The sequence below is a fragment of the Sander lucioperca genome, chromosome 4 (assembly GCF_008315115.2).
Source record: "Sander lucioperca isolate FBNREF2018 chromosome 4, SLUC_FBN_1.2, whole genome shotgun sequence".
Taxonomy (NCBI): Eukaryota; Metazoa; Chordata; class Actinopteri; order Perciformes; family Percidae; genus Sander; species Sander lucioperca.
Window position 1 is genome coordinate 29,557,031 of NC_050176.1, and position 23,239 is coordinate 29,580,269.

Here is a 23,239-nt window from a genome sequence, read left to right on the forward strand (position 1 = left end):
TAGGCATTCTAGGCACGTGTCTAAAGCCCATTTGCTACTAGGGGGCCCAATAAGAGGAAAAAGTCAAAATATATATATTTTTTATAGTTAAAATTTTTTATAAATGTAACTTTCCAATCTAACACTTGTATTAGTGTAAATATTATGTATAGTAGAGTAAAAACGCCAATTGCGAGAAAGTATTTTTTGTATGTTAGCTAGCCATAACAGTTACACTACTACTACTTTTCTAGGATGCTTTCGGGTGCAGCAAAGCAGAAAAAAAGGAAAAAGAAGAAAGAAAATGACGTCTCTTAGGCCCTTCAAATAAGTCTAAATTAGATGCATTAAAATACCTACTCAAATAAGTTAGCATACTAATCATGTGGCAGTTAAAAGTAATCCTGTTTATTCACTATATAAAGTATCCATATGGAGGAGGCCTGGAAAATAAAGTATGCCTAATGTAATCTTAACAAAACAAAGAACCAGCCTTGCGTTGGAAGCCTGCACACCCCCTCTACGCTACAATCAATCCCGAGCATCCTTTATGGAGCTATCTGTAGAATGCACAGTGCAAGCCAGAAAACGATTAAAGATTGGGTATTTGCAGCTGCAGTGGTTAAAGTGAAGGCTGGGGAAATTATTTTCTATTTATATGTTTATTTTTTCATTTTTTTCGGCATACAGAGCTAATTTTGTGATCTGCTGTATTATAGTATTTAATCTCCTTTCATTTACTCTTGCAGCAAGGGGTGAAATGTTGGGTTTTTTGCCACTGAGGGAGGATGGGAGAGGGGGAGGGATGAGTATCCTGTTTCAATTTTGAGGGGGGAGATGAGTATACTGTTTCAATTTTGTATTGTACTATTGCAACAGTTAACTATTGTACTACATTCTCCTTTTTAAAATTAAAATAAATAATACTGGCAGCATATCAACTCAGACATCCTGTCGAGTACATTTCACTCTTGTTGTACAATGTATGTTTTTTGTTCCCCTTTAAAAGAAAAAAAAAAGTGTAATCGTTTTCTTCTTGTCAGTCATAATCTATTGTGGATCCTACTTTGCTAATTCTTTACAACTCAATACCAATTGTCAATTGTATGCCTTCAATATACATATTATTGTGGTCTGTGTTTGTTCTGTGTGTGTTCTGTACAAGTTAGTTACCAGCAGGCTAGTCTCGCTTTGCCAGACCCTCCTCCAAAGCGCTCTGAAGGAAGGTCTGGCTACTCCACACAGCATTCGGGTATGGGAGGAAAACGTGTTCTGGTTTAATGGCATTTCTTTAGACCAATCAGAATCGTCATGGGCGGTGCTAAACTCCGCACAGAGCCGCTGCAAAATAGTTGTGCGAGAGAAAACTCAGATTGGACAGATAGTCTAGCTAGCTGTCTGGATTCACCCTGCAGAGATCTGAGGAGCAGTCAACAATAGTCCTCATGAATCCACAGAATTTAAAATTCCACCACAAAGAAAGCGGAAGAAAACGGAAAATACATGCATCCGGCGGAATTTCCTGCAGCACCGGAGCAATCTCGGAAGTGGAACGCGAAGGATATAGACTACCAGCACTCTTAAATAGTTCAAGTTAAGAAGGTAATACTTGGCAAAAAAAAATCATGAATGTTAATAATGTGAAGAGGAAAGAAATCATGTAGTAGTGATGAATTGAAGACTTGTAAAGACTAACAGATTTAATTAAAGGTCCTGTACATGACATTAATATAGCCGTAAGGGACCGTTCGGTATTTATGGAATGAACCACCGGAGGAAAAATAGGGGAGGGTCATGTCTTTTTATTTTTTGTTGAGGGGAGGGTCATCACATTTTTTTTAGTCTAGGGGGGAGGGTCACCCAACTTTTGTATTCGTCAGAACAGCATCATTTCAAAGTGGCTTGTTTGGTGCATATTTATCCATGTAGCTCCACGTAGCTCTCTCAATCTCGGCCTCTACATGTGAAAGAATGTAGGAGGAGATACATTTTGAAGCAAAGGATTTGAAGGCCGCTCTCATTGACTTTAATGTTAAAATAAAATGTTTAAAAGCTTAATATTTAAAAAAGTATAAATAGTAGGAAAAAAGTTGAAGAAGTCCCATCACCTGCTGAAAGAGCTGAACATTTTAAAAGTTGAATGGTTTTAATAGCTGAACGTATGCAGAAGAGGGAATAAAATAATAAAATAAAATAAAATAAAAAACAGAATAACAATAGTTGGAATGCTGCTGAATCAGCATTCCCACTAATAATACAATGTATTTGTTGCCGCCTTTCAAGACACCCAAGGACACCTCACAAAACAATAAAAACATAAATGTTGGCAGCGAAACTGCTATGGTGCCAACAGTAAGTACTGTAACACTACTTATTCTCTTTTTTTTTGAGTTTATAGTTTGTAAAACAACATAACTTTATTGTGTTGTGGGTACTTTATGTACTGGCATTTGGCTCCTCATGCATATTAATGATCAAAAGAGGAAGGAAATGTAGTCTTTACCAGCCTGATATCTGTCTTCTGCTACTGACAACAGAGGAGAGGCATCTTTAAAGACGACGTCTGTCTTCATTGTAAGTAGAACCAGTTTATTGATACTGCATACCTCCTGTGTACATTATTTTATCTGCTGACATGTTTTATTGTCTCACACAGAGAGATGAGAGGAGCAGCTATGAGTTTAACTGCTACAGCGAGTGGATTTGTTGTCTTCCTTCTCTCTGTCAGGTACTGTAAATCTACAGTTACATTCATTCTTTAAATGAATTCTGTGAAATGCTACAAATAGTAGTTTGGTGTACAATTGTGGAAACTCAGATGTTATCAGTTTTGTTTGTTTTGGGTCAGTTGGATTTTAGAAGGATCTTCTCTTGTGTTGGCCAGCATCTTTGACTTTTGTCTTTTGCATGAAGTAACTGTGTGCTAAGCACTTTTACATGATGTAAACAGAGAATATTGTGGCTTTTATTCAGAACTGTTACCTCCTCACTCTGTGAAAACATATTACTTTAATCTGATGACACCAGAGGCCTGTACTACGAAGCAAGATTTTGGCGAACTTCAGGTTCAACCCAGGGTTTTCTGTACCACGACGGATCACTTATTACCGGGTTCAATCACCGTGGTAACTTATGCTGAACACCTAACCTGGTCGGGAGCAGGTTATTTTGGAGATTAGATATCAACTGGTGTAAAAGCACCGCCTACTGACCAATCTACACTCAATTGATGGAGGACGGTAAGACGGTAAGACCAGGCGGAGCTCGGTGCGCGGAGAGGGGGAGAGAGAGAGAGGGAGAGAGAGGGAGAGAGAGGGAGAGGGAGAGAGAGGGAGAGAGAGGGAGAGAGGGATGCGCTCATAAAATTTAAAACATTTAGAGACCGACAACCCCGTTAACATTCCCTGATGGGTATTTTTATGAAATATATAGATTTTAATGGGAGGGAATAACATATAGGCTATCGGCATCTTGAGCCGTGTGTTGCCACTGCCCAAAGCGGTTTGAATTATGTTTTTATATGTTTTATTTGCTCTCACGATTGCTTCCACTGCCAGGGTTGCAACTGAAATAATAGGCTAAAGCAACGACAGTTTATGGAAAGGACAAGTGTAATTATAGTCAGATCTTGGTCCTGACTGAGGGGGAAGATATTGATAAGTGTTGTGATTTACGCATTTACAGCGTCGGCTATTTTTTTGCCAGCCTTCCTCCTGTTTTAGGAAGCAGCGACTGTATTGCGCTTTGCCTGCGAAACAGTGTCTGTGTTCTTCATATTTATGTAGAATTATAATTTGCTCTTCTTATATCAAATATGCGACTCTGGTAGATGTTTGCGATTGGTCGTGCTGTGCAAACACCGCCTCTTTTATGTGAACGCGCGCCGCTGGATTGGAAAACCCTGTGTTGATTGAACTAGTTGATAACCACCGTTGTGACACAGCTTATGCGGGACTGCGGTTGTTAGGGTTAGTGAAGCCGGGTAACTGAAATAAATCCAGAGCATGTTGATCTTGATTCGTAGTACAGGCCTCTGTTGTAGAAACGACAGCTCGCTTTTATCACGTTGACGTTTTTGGAGGGATATTAGTCTCACAGTAAAGGCATCACATACAACCTTCTCTTTATTGATCACACATCTGAGCCCAACCCTGCTACTTCCTTCTGTACTCTCTGACTTCAGTGTTCTGCATTTTTTTTCAATTTTCACACTTACCTCAGCATCAACCTGACCTCAGAGTGAACCTAGAGGAAACTAACCAAGAAATGTACTCTAATAATTATCCATAATACATTATTATTCATTCATATTAAAATACATATTTGACCCTTCCTTTTTTAACTTCTCTATGCATATGCATTTCTTGTCTGAAAATAAACTGCTAGACTCACTCTCCTGGGCTGAATCTCTTCACCCTTATTTGATAGCTCCTCTGTCCTCGTCTGAACCAGAAGTTGTTCTGTCCCTCCTCGGTGATGGCCGCCTGCCATGAACATGAAGGAGTCATTTTGAGTATTCATGACTGTTGTCATTAAGTGTCATTCAGTAAATTATGACACTCAATGCAAAGTTAGCATTGTCCAAAATGTCTTCATCATGACAACTTGACTTAAAGAAGACAACAATCTCTGTGTTATAACAACTTGACATTAAACTAGACAATACAATCTGTCGATGTCTTTGTAATGACAACTTGACATTAACCTAGACAACATAACCTGACACCTCGGTACTGCATTCACTGTCGTCAAACTGGTCTTATAATTTTTAAGACATCTTAATAACAAATCCAAATGGTTCCACTTTACTTGAGGTTATGGCTATTATTCATGACACCGTCATATAAGCATTTGATGATGAAATCAAACTTCATGACAGGTTCAAATTGTTTCACTTTACTTGAGGTCAAGGAAAAATATTCATGACACAATTATAATGCTCTCATGATGTAAAAACCAACCTCTTAATTACATTTTAATGTAATGTTAACACATGAAGCTAAATAGTTTATTAAAGTTTGATAATTGGGCCTGTGTAGTGGAATTGTGTCCAAATGAGGCCCTAAGGCCTGTCAAATCTGACTCCAATTTATTACTTTATTACATCTTCTATATCGGACTTAAGTTTACCAGAACACGAGGATCAATCTGAGACATGTAATATTTACTGGTTTGCACACTGGCTAAACTAGCTTATATTATTAACTGGAACGGACACTGGACGTTACTAACGTGTTGTTTATTCCACCATCTTCAATCACACACCGACTCTCGCGAGAGTACAGGGATATTGCCCGGGGGCTACGGTGTCCCTATAGGGACATACAGTCAGGATGTTACATCTCCCTTCTTAAGAGAAAATGGCATTACAAAAACACACACAACATTAATTCCCTGAACCTAACACTTGTGTTTGAAGGCACATATAAGGAATCTGCAAAAATACATTCTTTGGTCATTAGTGTCATTACTAAATGTAAACAGATAAAGGCAGCAGTTAAATGGCCTAGGACATGAGTGCAAACAATTCAATAGTGTTCAAGATAGAGAGCAAGGTTCTCATTTCCTGCAGAATTCAAGTAACATGTAGGTAACAGGTAAGTAAACTAACTTACTTTATGTTTCCAAACAGGTAAATAACAGGTAAGTACTTATTTTTTCATTCACCTCTTTTCTCTTATTTTCCTTCTTTGTTATTTTTTAAGGCAAGAAGCAAGTGATTAGGAACAAGAAACAACAGTTGAACTACAAGTGAGTTTTTTCTTCTTTTTTTATTTTTATTTTTTTTTAGGGCAGCGATCCGCCTACACCCTTTACATTACGTTACAAGTCGAGGACTTGTCTTGGCCTGGAGATGCGGCCAAACCTTGTTGTGTAGCTGGGCTGTTGTGGATTTGTTGGTCGCGGGTGATCCACAGGTTCAGGGTGCGGGGGCTGTTTGTTGTTGGTTTGTGTGTCTGCATGTTGTGTGTCTGCATGTTGTGTGTCTCTGGTGCCTGGAGCATCTCTGCTTTCGCAGAGTTGCCAGCGGTTGCGTCGGAGAGTCTGTCCATCTCCTGTCTGGATGTGGTAGCTCCTGTGTATGTGTGTGCGTGTTGTGTTACCGTTGCAGGTCTCCAGGATCCATCCTCCTGACGGAAACGGATAGGTGTGCCAACAAGTAGGTGAGACAGTGGCTTGGTGCCTCTGTTGAAGTATGCTTGTTGGCGGTGTTGACATGCTTTTCGCCTATCTTGGACGGCTTTCTGGGGTACTACCTGTGGCTGCAGATGTCTGCTGGTCACTGGGAGTATGGAGCGTAATCATCGGCTCATCAGAAGCTGGGCAGGTGACTGGAGGCTGTCCACTGGAGTGTTCCTGTACTCCAGCAGAGCGAGGTAGGGGTCTTTGTTTCCAGCTTTCGCCTTGTCCAGGATGCGCTTCGCTGTCTGGACAGTCTTTTCGGCGAGGCCGTTGCTCTGTGGGTAACGCAGACTTGTGGTGGTGTGGGTGAAGTCCCACGCGTCTGCGAAGCGGCGGAACTCCTCAGAGCTGTAGCATGGTCCGTTGTTGCTGATGACTGTCTCTGCGATGCCATGACGAGCAAACACAGTCTTAAGTTTGGTGATTGCTGCAGGTGAGGTACATCTTGTAAGCTGCTCCATTTCAAAGAATCTGCTGTAGTAATCTACGACGACGATGAAGTTTTGAGTGTTCCATGTGAAGAGGTCCATACCTACCACTTGCCATGGTCTTTCTGGTATGTTGTGTGACCGCAGGGGTTCTTTGGGGTTGGCATCGTGCCTTTCCTGGCCTATGTTGCACTGCTCTACTGTTGCTTCTATCTGTTTGCTCATCCCGAGCCAGAACAGGAGGTCTCGCGCTCTACGCTTGCTTTTCTCCACGCCCATGTGTCCTGTGTGTATGCGTTGAATCATGTCTCCTCTGAGGCTCTGGGGGACTATGATTTTCTCACCTTTGAATAGTATTCCTTCCATCTCGGATATCTCGTCTCTGTGATTCCAGTATTCCTGGATGCTGGGCGGGCATTTCCTCCTTTCATCAGGCCATCCATTCAGCGTGGCTCTTCTAAGTGCAGTGAGCTGTACATCCTGTGCTGTCGCGTCTTTTATCTCCAGTAGCTTGCTGTCGCTCACTGGAACAGTGCTTATGAGTGTGTGTACCTGTGCTTCCATGCTCTCCATAAGGCTGCTGTCTTGGTGCTCGATGGACTTCCGGGACAAGGTGTCGGCCACTGGGATGTCCTTTCTGGGGTGGTGGATGATGTGGATGTTGTATTTCTGGAGCTGTAGTATCATCCTCTGTAGCCGCGGTAGTGCTGCAGCCAACGGTTTTCGGAGTATTACTTCTAGAGGTTTGTGGTCGGACTCTGCAATCACTCTCCGGCCGTACATGTATTCGTGGAAGCACTTGCAGCCGAATAAAACTGCATACAGTTCCTTTTCTATCTGAGTGTAGTTCACTTCAGTGCTGTTGAGTGACTTGGAAGCATAGGCAATGGGCTTTTCATCCTGGAGCATGACAGCGCCGAGGCCACATTTTGAAGCGTCTACTTGGAGTCTCAGTTCTTTCTGAGGATCGAAGTACGCAAGCACAGGGTGATGTGTTATCAGTTCTTTCGTCTGTGTGAATGCTTTGTCATGGGTTTTGTCACATAGGAACTCACTGTCCTGCTTCAGTACTTGGCGTAGTGGTGCATTCACCTGAGAGAGATGTGGTGCAAATCTGGCCAAATAGTTAATCATCCCAAGGATGGTTTCCCTCTGCTTGTGGGTGGCTGCATTTCCCGTATCGCCCTCACCTTTGCCGGGTCTGGCTTGAGGCCTTCACTCCAGAGCGTGTGGCCGAAGTAGCTGACCTCTGACACGCCTATCTGGCATTTGTCGGGATTTAGCCTTACCCCTCTTTTTCTTGTGCGGGTCAGCATGGCCCTGAGGTTGTTGTCGTTTTCAAGCTTTGTCTTGCTGAAAACGAGGATGGCGGCTACACCTGGGAGGCCTTCATACGTCTCATCGACGCGCCTTTGGAATTCGTCTTGAGCTGAATTGATTCCGAATGGCAGCCTCAGGAACCTGTACCTGCCGAAAGGGGTGTTGAATGTTGTTAGCAGGGACGACTTTGTACTCAACTTTATGGCCCAATAGCCTGATCTAGTGTCGAGGACGCTGAAGTACTTCGTTCCAGCGAGCTTTGTGGTGACGTCCTATAGCGTCGGTAATTGGGTAGTGGGGCCTTTGTATCGCCTTGTTGAGGTTTCTGGGGTCCAGGCAGATTCTCAGCTTGCCAGTCTGAGGTTTTTCTACAACTACGAGGGCGTTGCATTCTGTGGGCTCTGTCACTTTGCAGATCACGTTGCTCTCTTCCATCTTGTCAAGCTCTTCTTTCAGTCTATCTCATAGAGCGATCGGTACTCTTCGTGGAGGGTATACTACTGGTGTGGCGTGCAGGTCGACATGGAGGTTGCACTCCCGTGGAAACTCTCCTATGCCCTGGAAGACGTCTGCAAATTCCTTAAGAAGGCTGTCTGTGTCTGTGCATAGCTTCACTTCTTCGTCGGCCACAGCCGTTATCAGCTTGATTAGCTTAAAGCTTAAATTGTATTTTAAGGCTGTACCAGAATAGGTTTACATGGTTTAATTTTCAAAAAACATTATATTTTTGTACTGCACAGCTTTCTCTCACTGCTGCAGATCCTCTTTTCACTCTGTGTTCAGGTCTCTGTTTCAGCTACAGAGTGAGACATCCCTTCTTCTGTACTATCTTTGTTTGTAGTCGCACATGCGCAGTAGCTAGGTAAGGATCATGCTAGCTAGCTGTTTCCATAGACAGTAAAAGAAAGGCTGTTTCTCCAACTTCGGTCAGTTGCAAGGCAGGATTAGTTGGGAGACTTATTCTAAATAAGGGCGCATATGTAAGTAGTTCTTTTGTAGATTATGGTGAACTTGTGTGTGTTGTAGTGCTTTGCCATTGAGAACGAGGTAGCATGCTAGCGCTAGAATGCTAACAGTTGCGGTTAGCCAGCTCGTTTCGGCTAGTGATGTAGAAAGCTGTGCAGATTTTGAACAGCTCGCCCGGAGTCTGAAGGCAGGACACATTCAGAAACCCTTATCTCGCTCAAAACAGCATGGATGTTTTTTTTTTTCAAAGTTTGTATGTGTGTGGAAGCACCAGACACACAAAATAACACCCCAAATCCCAGAAAAAGTGATATTTTTCATAATATTGGCACTTTAAAGTCTAGACTAGCTCTCATCCCTAGACTGAGGGGTGCCTTGGTGTCTACTATGTAGAACTCAAGCAGTGTTGCCAACTCTTTTCCAGTGAAAGTCGCTAGCACTAACTCCAAAAGTCGCTAAAAGTCGCTAGATGACGTCATACGCTCATTTGCATATTTTTGACGTCATTACGCAATCATTTGTATAAAGCTTAGTGGTTGTGTCAGCAAGGTAGATAGAAAGAAATATAACTCTTTTGCCAAATAATCACAAATTCAATACAGAAATTTATTTTACCTTGTAATTATTACTTAGGTAGCCTATCTTAGAAGTAAAAAAATGAAATTCTACAAAGGGAGGGAAAAAGATCGATAAAGAATTCTCAAAGAAGGCTGGCTTGCCCAGGGCCAGGCCAGCTCAGCGGCGTCTTTCTCCCGTCGCGTCCTGCTGTCTGTCCTACCTACACCAGCCCCCACACACCCTGTCCCCCCCTCCCCTTCTACCTGCCTGCACACTGTGCGCAGTGCTGCTGCACTTGAGGAGAGAGGGGAGAGGCTGCTCCTCTGTCACAGAACAATTCAATTCAATTTTATTTATAGTATCAAATCATAACAAGAGTTATCTCGAGACACTTTACAGATAGAGTAGGTCTAGACCACACTCTATAAAGCCCCAACAATTCCAATAGTTCCCCCAAGAGCAAGCATTACATTAACATTAACATTAGCAGTGGCTATTGCGACAGTGGCGAGGAAAAACTCCCTTTTAGGAAGAAATCTCGGCAGACCCAGACTCTTGGTGGGCGGTGTCTGACGGTTGGGGTTATGACGGTACAGGATGTAGCGTGGCACAGCAGAGCATGGGTGGACGCGGTGGACGCAGCAGGACGTAGTCGGGCATTGCAGGGAATCGCAGAGCGTAGCCTGGTGTAGCAGGTCCATAGCCACAGCTGCACCCAAGACCCAGGTCTTGGTGTCGCCCTAATCCGAGGAGATGTTCTGGGCGAAGAAGAAACATAAGGACTCCGGGGAGTAAACTCCCCAGAGCTAGGTGAGTAACAAGCACTTCTGAGACAGGATGTGCATAAAAGGAAACAAAAGAAAAGAGCGTGTCATAAGAAGGAACTTCCTCGGCAGTCTAGAATAATAGCAGCTTAACTAGGAGAGGCACTATATTATTGATTATACGATAGGTAAATCTGATGACTGTAAAGAGAAGCAGAGAAAAGCAGGGGTGCTGTGTCTGTAGCTATACGCCCTGCCCCGCCGGTCTAGGCGTTCACTGCAACTCCTCACTCCCTAACTATAAGCTTTATCAAAGAGGAGAGTTTTCAGTTTAGTCTTAAATGTAGTGACGGTGTCTGCCCCCCGAACCCAGACTGGGAGCTGGTTCCACAGGAGAGGAGCCTGATAGCTGAAGGCTCTGCCTCCCATTCTACTTTTAGAGACTCTAGGAACCACAAGTAACTCTGCATTCTGGGAGCGTAGTGCTCTAGTGGGACAATAAGGTACTAAGAGGTCCTCAAGATATGAAGGAGCTTGACCATTTAGAGCTTTATAGGTCAGAAGAAGGATTTTAAATTCAATCCTGGATTTTACAGGAAGCCAATGCAGAGAAGCTAATACAGGAGAAATATGATCTCTTTTCTTAGTTCTTGTCAGAACACGCGCTGCAGCATTCTGGATCAGCTGGAGAGTCCTAACGGACTTATTTGAGCATCCTGATAATAAGGAATTACAGTAGTCCAGCCTGGAAGTAACGAATGCATGGACTAGTTTTTCTGCATCGTTTTGAGATAGGATGTTCCTAATTTTAGCAATGTTACGAAGGTGAAAAAAGGCTGTTCTAGAGGTTTGTTTTAGATGGGCGTTAAAGGATAGATCCTGATCAAAAATAACTCCTAGATTTCTGACAGTAGTACTGGAGGCCAGGGCAATGCCATCCAGAGTAATTATATCTTCGGCTAATGAGGTTCGTAGGTGTTTCGGGCCCAGCACAATAACTTCGGTTTTGTTTGAGTTTAACATCAGGAAATTGTAGGCCATCCATGATTTTATATCTTTAATGCAATCTTGAAGTTTAGCTAGCTGGCTGGTTTCGTCTGTCTTGATTGACAGATATAATTGGGTGTCATCCGCATAACAGTGAAAGTTAATTGAGTGTTTCCTAATAATATTGCCTAGAGGAAGCATATATAAGGAGAATAGAATTGGTCCAAGCACTGAGCCTTGAGGAACGCCATGGTTAATTTTAGCGTAATTGGAGGGTTTATTGTTAACATTAACAAATTGCAATCGATCAGAGAAGTAGGACTTAAACCAGTTTAGTGCGATTCCTTTAATGCCAACTAAATGTTCCAGTCTCTGTAAGAGGATGGTATGGTCAATAGTATCGAATGCAGCACTAAGATCTAATAAGACAAGTACGGAGACAAGTCCTTTGTCAAACAGAAGACTGTTTTGGTGGCTACAGGAGAGAAATACCTCGCGTGCTCGCTGGACAATACTGGCGACTTTCTATGTCGCCAGATTTGTCGCTAGTCGCTTTTTTGAAAAAAAGTCGTTAAGGGGGTCTGAAAAGTCGCTAAATCTAACGACAAAGTCGCTAAGTTGGCAACACAGAACTCAAGTACAATGGAGGTGTTTTTGTACCTACACTTCAGATGACAGGTGCCCTTCACTTTCAGCAACTCTCCACCATAGCCAGATATCCTTTTGGTGGCTGGTTTTGTGGCAGTATCTCTAAACAGTCTTTCGAATATGTGTACGGGAATTGCATTGGTCTGTGCGCCAGTGTCAATTTTGAATTTGACTTTCTGAGTTCCGATTTCAATTTCAGCATAAGCTTGTTCATTACGTTTTCCGGTGTTTTCGGTTGTAAGTCCATCAATAAAGAATTCTACCTGCTCATCTTCAGTGTCTTCATCCACATTGTGTATCACTTTTCTTGTGTGTTGCTTTGACCTGCAGACTTTTGCAAAGTGATTGAGTTTTTTGCATTTCATGCACTGCTTGCCTTTGGCTGGACAGGCACCCTCTTTGGTGGTGTGCAGTAGGGGTGGGCGATACTGGGAATTTTGTTATCGATCCAATACCAAGTAACATGATCATTGAATCATTTTGTGATTTTGCCTTTAGTTAGTTTATTATGATTATGATAAAACACAGGACAAAGATTTTAGGCAAATCTAAATGTTTTTATTTACTAACTAGAACAATATAAAACAATGTAACGGTATAAAAATAATAAAATAATATAACAAAATATAAATATAACAAAGTCAACAACACAACCAAAAATACCTTCCATTACACACAGATATCTGTGAAAAATAAAGTCAGTTGTGCAAAATAAGTAAACAAAAGCCACAATGTATAAATATGAATATAACAATATAAACAACACACTTCTGACTCTCCGCCTCAGAGAGAGAGAGAGAGAGAGAGAGAGAGAGAGAGAGAGAGGCTGTTTGCACGCTGCGCACAGACTTGGAGAGACGCTGTGCTCGCATGAACTCAGAGAGAAACTGCAACAAAAGTATCGATCTCATCACGACAGTATCGATCCGATACCAATACTCATCTTGGTATCGATACTATCGATATTTAGTTCGATACTCCCAGCCCTAGTGTGCAGGCCTCCGCATCGGTCCCATTCTCTGTGTGCTGTGGCGGACTCCCTCGGCCTGGCTTTGTAACTCGTGTGTGTTCATCTCTGTTCAGGTCTTCAACCTATGGCATGTAAAGCATTGTTGCTGGGGTCTCTGCCTCCGACCATCTCTTTGAGTTGGGCTTGCGCTAGCTCGTGAAAGCGCGCTATGTCTATGGCTTGGTCCAGCGTTAGCTCCACTCCATGGCTGAGCAACTTCTCCCGCACTCGCTGTGAGTTTGTAGCGATAACAACAACGCGGTCTTGCACCATCTCGTCGCTATTGGGGTATCCACAGTCTTTAACTAGCAGCTTTAGCTCGGTGACAAAGTGTTTGAAAGTTTCCCCATCCCCTTGCATCTTTTCATGGAAGCGATATCTTGCGTATATCAGGTTAGACTTTGGTGCGAGATATGAAGTGTACTTATCGTAGTATGTCTGCAGTTTCTTTGCATCTTCATCTGTTAGTGTCCATGTGTTGAAAATGTCCCGTCCTTTCTCTCCGATCCACAAGAGAAGGTAACTGCATTTGTCCTGTTCACGTTTCTCCCGTAGGGGTCCAGAGAATATCAACTCTGCGTGCTGCTTGAAACGTCGCCACGCTTCAGGTAGGTTCGCTGAATCCCAATCCATCTTGGGTGCTGGAACGCCGAAACTATCCATCTTCTGTCGGAACGTGAGTATTAGAGCCTCTACTCTGACACCATGTAATATATACTGGTTTGCACACTGGCTAAACTAGCTTATATTATTAACTGGAACGGACACTGGACGTTACTAACGTGTTGTTTATTCCACCATCTTCGATCACACACCGACTCTCGCGAGAGTACAGGGATATTGCCCGGGGGCTACGGTGTCCCTATAGGGACATACAGTCAGGATGTTACAAGACAAAGAGTTCAGTTAAGCAAATTTACTGAGTACAGCATAAGAGTTACAACACAATTGTGGGTTCACAAACAGCATCTAAGTTTCCCTAGCGTTCAGACAGTGAAGTCAGAGCCGGTCCACCAAGATCTCGTCTGAAGTGTGAGCCCTGATCAATCCTCTCCCTTCAGTTTTTGTTCTTAAGACAGAAACTGTTATCTTACACACACACACACACACACACACACACAAAATCGGGACCTTGTGGTGCAACTTCCTCTTCTGTTCTCGCAACCTTCAAACACTGCACCTCTATGCCATGAAAGCCTAAACTATTTTTTATGACTTAAGCTTAACTTTCTGTGCATCAGAGGTCACCCGGAGTACTTTTAACCACTTCATTAATGACTAACACAGCTCTTTTGCAACGAGCACATACACACACTTTGTTAACAAAATATTTATACACCTGTCATGACATATTTATGACAGGTTATGTTGTCTAGGTTAATGTCAAGTTTACACAGAGATTGTTGTCTTCGCTAAAGTCAAGTTGTCGTGACAAAGACATCTCGGCTAACTTTGCAATAAAAGTGTCATAATTTACCGAATGACAATTAATAACACTCAAAATGACTCCTTCATGTTCATGAAAGGTGTCATGTCATAATAATGACAGCGTCATGTCAGTCTTATGAACACCCCTTCAAATAAAGTGTTACCTACAAGAGAGCAGCCTTCCCAGAAGCCGTGCAGCTGAAGGAGTTTCTAACTCCGCCCAAACAGCTGACGAAGTCATGTGACGCTTCAGAGGAAAGGACGTCTCATCTCTCTAAAACACATTTGCTCGTTGCCTCTCTCCTCCGATGATTTCCTCACGTCTCTCCCGGGCCTCCTCGGTGGGAGGGACTAAGACATGAGGAAGGGAGGCAAGTGGAAACTTCAAGGAGTCAATTTAAGTGCTATGGGACGTACCCCTGGTCTGATCTGCTTTTGGGTTTTACTACAGCAAACCTGACACTATTGACACTTCCTGATCTTAATCTGAACCTCTAATGCTTAATAAATTAAATGTCCAGGGTCAAAGACTTAAATACAAATACTTTCACTCATAAAATGTGAAAATAAAGAACCTAAAGTGAATTTAAATGTGAGTGAACAATCAGGGATGGATGGTAAAATGTCTCAGGGTCCTGATTCAGTATCTGTGTGGCCCATTCAGGCTCCATCACTCTGAGCGCTCCCTCCACTGTCTGCTTTGAAGGCTGACTCCACCCAAACTACAAAGAGACACATTTTCTCCTTTACCTGCTGTGGTATCTAGCCATGCAGGTAGTTTCTGTTTTATTTGGCTGCATGCTGTGAGGTCTGAATGTTTGTTCAAATGTTAGGCCAAGGAGGTTATGTTTTCTAATCAGTTTGTCTGTACGTCTCTTTGTTCCTTCCTTTTTCTGTCTGTCAACAGAATTACAGAAAATGTACTGGCCCCATTTTCATGAAACCTGGTGAAAGGGTGTAGATCGGCCCTAGGAAGAAACCATTACATTTTGGAGCGGATCCAAACTACGGTGAGGATACACAAATTATTTCTCACTTTTATTAACATTGTGAGATAGGGCATTTGTGTTGCATGTATGTGGTGTCGGAATAATCAGAAAAATTTGTTTCAGACTGGGAAAAATCTTACTGCATTAGCATTGTGAAATAGGGCATGGCTTGGTGGAGGTCTGCACTCTCAGAGTTACCCTTCTAGTTTCCTGTTTTATCCCATTTTAAATGTAGGACATCTCTGCACACAGTTTATCCAACAGATCCATCTAAACAAGCCAAAGTCATCAAAAATACTTTTTTTACTTTATACTTTTACCCCTTGTTTTGTTACATGTCCATGTTTAGTTAACACTAACATGCATGTGAGTTTCTCACGGCTCAGTGTTCTGCATTTCTCTGCAAACTGAAGCAACCTGACCGCAGAGAGAACAGAGAAGAGACAAGCAATGATGACATTTTCCATTCCTCTCTTATGATTAATACTCTGCTCTTCATTCTGATCAATGTAACTGCCTCATGGTTCACAGGTCAAATACATTCCTGTTCCATCACTACACCTGCAGACTGTGACATCCTGAATCAGTGCACATAGAGATGAACTGTCTGTCTGTTCTTCTCTTCTCTTTATGAATGCTCTTTTCTGGTGTCGGTGGGATGTTGGTGGTGAAACAGGTTTTCTAACAACAGGTCAACATTAGTTTCTTACTCTCTTTTTGAAGTTTATAGTTTGTAAAACAAAATAACTTTATGGTGTTGTGGGTGTGTGCTGAAATGTGGCTCTTCATGCATATTAATGATCAAAAGAGGAAGGAAATGTAGTCTTTACCAGCCTGATATCTGTCTTCTGCTCACTGACAACAGAGGAGAGGCATCTTTAAAGACGACGTCCGTCTTCATTGTAAGTAGAACCAGTTTATTGATTAGTTTATTGATACTGCATACCTCCTGTGTACATTATTTTATCTGCTGACATGTTTTATTGTCTCACACAGAGAGATGAGAGGAGCAGCTATGAGTTTAACTGCAGCAGAGAGTGGATTTGTTGTCTTCCTTCTCTCTGTGTCAGGTACTGTATATCTACAGTTACATTCATTCTTTAAAAGAGGGATTCTGGGAAAATGTGGGACTGAAGGTCATCATGTGTGAATAAGTAGATCAGAGTTGTGTGAAAGGCAAACTTCCAGAAATGCTACAAATATTAGTTTTGTTTACAATTGTGGAAACTCAGCAGACGGTATCAGTTTAGTTTGTTGTTGTGTTAATTGGACAGTATCTTTTAATTTTGTCCTTTGCATGAAGTAACTGTGTGCTAAGCACTTTTACATGATGTAAACAGAGAATATTGTGGCTTTTATTCAGAACTGTTCCCTCCTCACTCTGTGAAAACATATTACTGTTTAATCTGTTCTAAAGACGACCCTGGTTGTTTTTTTAAAGGAATACTGGTCAGTAAAGGCATCACATACCGTCTCAACTTCTCTTTATTGATCACACATCTGAGCCCAATCCTGATACTTCCTTCTGTACTCTCTGACTTCAGTGTTCTGCATTTCTTTTTAGTTTTCACACTCAGCATCAACCTGACCTCAGAGTGAACAGAGAGGAAACTAACCAAGAAATGTACAGACTCATATACTTCCTATTATCCCTGAACATGTTTTATGTATATTAATATACATCAGCTCTTCAACTTTTAACATATTTAACTTTTAGTTTGTGTTTAGACTTCTCTTTGCCTGTTCCTTCTGGTTAAATTCTGAAATAACTTGAAAAAAGTTATTGTTAACAGGAGTTGGAAAGTGCCTAAAAGAGGAACTTAAAACAGATATGTTATGTATAATTCTGCTCTATCCTAGAAGAGTCTGTAAAAGGTATTTGTATTTTTTTGTTGACATGTAAGAAGCACTTTTCAGGCTTATTTTAGCAAACATTTTTTTAATGGAAGAACCAAAGCCAAAGCATCCAGAAGTAACACATATCCCTATGTCCCAACTATAATAAAATATGATGAAACCTGATGAAATTCTAAAATACAGTTAAGTTAGACAGATGCATGATGAGGAACTTTTTATGACTTTTTTTAATAGCTGCAGATAATTGGTCTGATAATTGAGGATTATGAAGCTTGTCCAGGTTACCTTTCCCTAGATCATGTTGGTAGTATGATCACTTTGTCTTATTAACTGTTTGTTAATTGAAGTTATTAATTCATTGTGCTTCCTGATGTGCTCTGTGTTACAGTGATACAGGGTCAGAATGGCTGGAGAATGACTTACACCTCTACTCAGATCTGTGCTGTTAAAGGATCAACAGTGGACATACGCTGCAACTACACATACCCATCCTGGTGGAAAGACAGTGATACTCCAGTCGAAAAAACATTATGGTTTACTAAAATGAATAATTCTGAACCTGTAGATCTGACAACCGACTCAGAGTATTCAGGTCGTGTGCAGTATAACAGTAAAAACAAGGACTGCTCTCTGAGAATCTCAGACCTGAGAGAGAGAGACTCAGCTGAGTACAAGTTCATGTTCATAACAAACCATTCAACAGGAAAATATATTGGTTCACCTGGAGTCACTCTGTCTGTTACAGGTAACTTTTCATCTGGAAATTTAATAAATGACTTAGTGTTCAACATCTTGATGACAACATGAAAGTTACTTGCATTTGGGTGTGTGTTGACAGTTCAGTCTAAAATGAAGACTTATGTTCATTATTATTATTATTATTATTATTATTATTATTCAGATCTCCAGGTGCAGGTGAGCAGATTAGAGGTCTCCTGGTCCTCTAACTGGGCAGAGCTGAAGTGTCAGAGCAGTTGTCCTCTACCTGGTCATCCTTCCTACGTCTGGTACAAGAATGGACAGAACATTCAGGGACAAACATCTGATTCTTATTCAGCCTCCTTGGATCCTGCAGACAGCTTTTCCTGTGCTGTAAGAGGACATGAGGACTTCCCCTCTCCTTCAGTGTGTGAGTTTACTTACAGTCTTCCTCTGACATAACACCATCTAGTGGAGCCTGAACTGCATGTAACTCAGTGGTATTTGGTGATTGGTGCAATTGAATGAAAACCTAAGCACTTATCAATTATCTCTTATTTCCTGACCTCACTATAAAGCTGTAAAAAAACAGCTCAAACTAGACATTTAGGGAGTGTTCGTTATTTAATTAAGGGGCCACCGGAGGAGTTTTGGGGCCTCTAAGCTAAAAAGACGTGACCCTCCCCTTGTCAGTAATAATTTTCTTATGACCCTCCAAAACAATTTAAAAAAAAGGAATGAGCCTCCCCTTGCATGTAAGTTTGCACTTAGCAAAGAAGTACAGACACCATTTGACTTTTACAGCCATGACATACAGGAGTTAACCTCTGCATTCTCATCTTACACATCACACTCCTCTGTTATGGTGTGGTGGCCATTTCAGTAGATTTAAAAATATAAATATAATATCATATAATATATATGAAATAAAACAATAAAACATTGAGACCATTCAGCAAAGGACACTGGGATATAACCAATTCAACACTGGTTGCTATGGACTTGTCACTATCGTCATTGTATATTTAGCACATAGGTAAAGCTGCCGAAGCTGAACATTATATTCCAAAACATATATGTTTATTTTTAAAGTTTTTAAGTTACATTGTAACAATTTAACAATTCGCCCTTATAAAATCCAATCTCGGCACGGCTGTTTTGGAACGCAATAAACAGACGCTTAAATTCAACTAAAATGTAACAGTGAACAATCAGTGTTGGATATACACCCTGTTGAGATGCCTCTCCAAACTCACCATAAAACATTAAGACACGTTGAGAAAAATGATCCGCATTTTGCCGTAATCCAATGACACGGAAAAAAAGTAATCCACAGCGATCAGTAGATCCACAAAAAGGTAAATGACACGGTGTATCCAGCAAGGCCGATACGAGCGTCACATACGAGGCCTCTCCACTTCGCCGTTTAAAAAAGTGGAATAAATAAAATTAAAATTAAAAAAAAAAAAAATTAAAAATAATAGTTGGGTGACCCCCCCACCCAGACTAAAAAATGTTGGATGACCCTCCCCTCAGCAAAATATAAAAAGACATGACCCTCCCCTATTTTCCTCCGGTGGTCCATTCCATAAATACCGAACGGTCCCTTAGCAAATCAAGATTTGTCTATATGTCTGTTCTTCTTCTTGAATCTGTTCTTTTAACTTTATTTGACACTTATTTAGCAATTTTAACCCTTCATTTTAAAATGAAAACACTTCATGGGTCCAGGTTTAAACTAACATTTTTTTCTTCTGGTCCATCCACAAAACATGAGTGAAAAGAATGAAGTCAGATGTTCACAAGTCCTGAATATTTACGAGTTATTAGTGTTAGAAGATCTGTCAGATCAAGTTTCTTTGTGGAAGTGATGATGTCAGAAAATGTCACAGCAGGAAAAATCATGTTTGACACATTTTCATTATTTAATGCCCTCATGTATCTTATTAACCAGCAGAGGTCATCAGTAGACATGACAGTGTCCAAACACACTGAACCTCAATCATTTCCTTGTTTACTCCACTGAGTCAGTAACAAACTAGTAACCATGGTAACAGGACACCATGTTTCTATTATCCACTTAAGTTATGTTCCACCTATAAAACAAACTTGTCTTTAAATTAAATGTTGAATGTGTTCACATAAGATAAACTTTTTAGGCATTGTCTGACATTCTATATTTTAATTCAGTTCTTGTTAGACTGATGCATGATGAGGACTTTTTATGACAATGACTGCAGATAATTGGTTCCTTCAGAACACATTGGTAGTATGATCCACTTTGTTTCATGAACTGATTGTTATTAATTCATTGTGCTTCCTGATGTGCTCTGTGTTACAGTGATAAAGGGTCAGTATGGCTTGGGAGTGACTTACACCTCTACTCAGATCTGTGCTGTTAAAGGATCAACAGTGAACATACCCTGCAGCTACACATACCCATCAGCTGTAGGTGATGTTGCTACTACAGTTGAGCAGAGATTCTGGTTTAATCAACAGTTTGTGGATCTGACAACAGTCTCAGAGTATTCAGGTCGTGTGCAGTATCACTCTGAAAACAAGGACTGCTCTCTGAGAATCTCAGACCTGAGAAAGAGAGACTCAGCTGTGTACAAGTTCATGTTCACAACAAACCAAGGTGGGAACTATGTCGGTTATCCTGGAGTTACTCTGTCTGTCACAGGTAACATTTTATCCAAATATTTTATAATTTACTTACAAGTGTTCAACATCTTATGAAGGTTACTTGTATCTGTGTGTTTGTGTGTGTGTGTGTGTGTGTGTGTGTGTGTGTGTGTGTGTGTGTGTGTGTGTGTGTGTGTGTGTGTGTGTGTGTGTGTGTATGTGTGTGTGTTTTGACAGTTCAGTCTAAAATTAAGACTTCTGTTCCTTATTCACATATTCAGGTCTCCAGGTGCAGGTGAGCAGATTAGAGGTCTACCGGTTCTATAACTGGGCAGAGCTGAAGTGTCAGAGCAGTTGTCCTCTACCTGGTCATCCTTCCTACGTCTGGTACAAGAATAGACAGAACATTCAGGGACAAACATCTGATTCTTATTCAGCCTCCTTTGATCCTGCAGACAGCTTTTCCTGTGCTGTAAGAGGATATGAGGACTTCCCCTCTCCTTCAGTGTGTGAGTTTACTTACAGTCTTCCTCTGACATAACACCATCTAGTGGAGTCTTTAACCTTTTGTACTGTACCTTAACTTCATGTAACTCTGTGATATTTGATGATTTATTTGGCAGATTTGTATGGAAACCAAATCACTAATCAATGATCTCTTATTTCCTGACCTCACTGTAAAGTAAAGCTGTAAAATAAGAGCTCACACTGGAAATGTAGCCACACAACATTTGTCAACATGTCCTGCGTCTGTTTAAAATATGTACTTGTGTCTTTGTTTGACACTTTTCTTCATTGAAATGTGTTATTCAGCAATCTTGACCCTTCATGTCAGATGTAAAACACGTCATGGGTAAAGGTTTTAACTTTCATTTTTTTATTCTGGTCCATTCACAAAACATGACTGAGAAGAATGAATCTGTCCATTCAAGTTTCTTTGTGGAAGTGATGATGTCAGAAAAAGTCACAGGAGGAAAAATCATGTCTGACACATTTTCATTATTTAATGCCCTCATGTATCTTATTAACCAGCAGAGGTCATCAGTAGACATGACAGTGTCCAAACACACTGAACCTCAATCATTTCCTTGTTTACTTCACTGAGTCAGTAAGTGTGTCAAACTAGTATCCGTGGTAACAGGACACCATAGTTTTTCTACAATCTGAGTTTCTAAAATAGAAGGAAGTGAAGTTTCACCACCCACTTTGTGTTTCTATGAACTAGTGTTGATTTAAATATCTTCCACTGTGAAAACAAATTCATCTTGGAATGAAATGTTAAATGTCTCTATGTCTCTATGTTTTCTCCTCCAGATGGTCCAAAGCGTCCCTCTGTGTCAGTGAGTCCCTCTGCTGAGATAGTGGAGGGCAGTTCAGTGACTCTGACCTGTAGCAGTGATGCTAACCCAGCAGCTAAATACACCTGGTACAAGGAGAAGCCAGTCTTTCAATCTCTCAGTGAAGGACCACAGCTCATCTTCAGCTCCATCCGGTCCTCTGACTCTGGACAGTATTACTGTAGAGCTGAGAATGAATTAAGGAAATACATCAATATAAATGTAAAATGTGAGTAAAACAAAGCTCATTTAAAAAATCATGTAACTAATGACAACTTGTTAAAGCTTTATTAGCCACTCCAGTGTTTAGTTGATCATGTTCTTTCTTCAGTTCTGCCTGTTTCCCAGTCTGCTGCTGTAGTTCACTGAGCTGCTGCAGTAGATGATGAAAAGACAGTTTTATTTACAAATGTCTCCCAGATCTGCACGGATGTTCAGGGGATTCAAACCATCAGTGATCCAGAAAACCACCTCAGGCTTCTGTCCTGTTCTCAGTCCAACCCTCTTACACCAAATCTGCTCATCAATAGTTAATCAGGGCCATCATTCCAGTATTTACAACATATATCAAACATATTGTGTGGTATAATTTATTTCTGTTTCCCCTCAAAAATATGGAACATTCTTCTACTCTCTGGTTAGAATTTAATGTTTATCACTTAAGTGGTCCCAACAAAGAGATCAGCCTGCTGCCAGTCACAAACCACCTCTAAAGGTTTAGATGCTTTTACACACAACTATTACTCATTTCAACACAAGATGTAGCACCAAAGAAATCCAACCTAATTTTTGGTACCTAATTTATTTTATCTCCTCCAGATGGTCCAAAGCTTCCCTTTGTGTCAGTGAGTCCCTCTGCTGAGATAGTGGAGGGCAGTTCAGTGACTCTGACCTGTAGCAGTGATGCTAAACCAGCAGCTAACTACACCTGGTACAAGGAGAACCAACAACTGCTTCAAGGATCAGAAGGAATTTATAATTTCACCTCCATCAGATCTGAGGACAGAGGGAACTACTACTGCAAGTCTGAGAATCAGTTTGGACAGATCAAGTCATCGTCTCTGTCAGTAGATGTTCAGTGTAAGTACCAAACATCTGGAGAAAAGGAAATCTGGTGACCCAGCAGTAAGAGACATATGCCATGTAGCCACAGGGAACCTGGTTCACATGTTATTTCTTTGGTACAGAACTCTTATTAACAATCTCCAAAGAAGTGATGTGAATGTATGCTAACTGTGGTCTGTTTGTGTAGGTTGACAGACAGATTGCCCCAAGGTCAAGGAGTCTTTATTATCCCCGAGGGGCAATTCGTTGTGCAGCAATAGAATGCATCATAAACAACACATAATCCATACAAACAACAGACACTATCAATAGAGGGCACAAAAAATACATACTACACAGAAGTCCTCATTTCACATTGAATTATTAACAAAGCCTATAGCAGCAGGGACAAAGGAGT

General features: G+C 41.2%; 1 protein-coding gene and 1 long non-coding RNA gene across 2 annotated transcripts in view; both read left to right on the forward strand.

Moving 5' to 3' along the window:
- The window catches only part of LOC116036645 (B-cell receptor CD22-like), a 77,355-nt gene that overhangs the window by 33,580 nt on the left and 20,536 nt on the right, over positions 1 to 23,239 (forward strand). Inside the window, exon 13 of the mRNA XM_036000603.1 lies at positions 22,597 to 22,857. Coding sequence (XP_035856496.1) covers positions 22,597 to 22,857 — 261 coding nt within the window. The remainder of the gene's footprint in view (positions 1 to 22,596; positions 22,858 to 23,239) is intronic.
- On the forward strand, positions 15,115 to 16,688 carry LOC116036649. The gene is made up of 4 exons (XR_004897007.1): positions 15,115 to 15,280; positions 15,936 to 15,950; positions 16,125 to 16,161; positions 16,256 to 16,688. It is a non-coding gene; the product is annotated as an uncharacterized LOC116036649 (long non-coding RNA).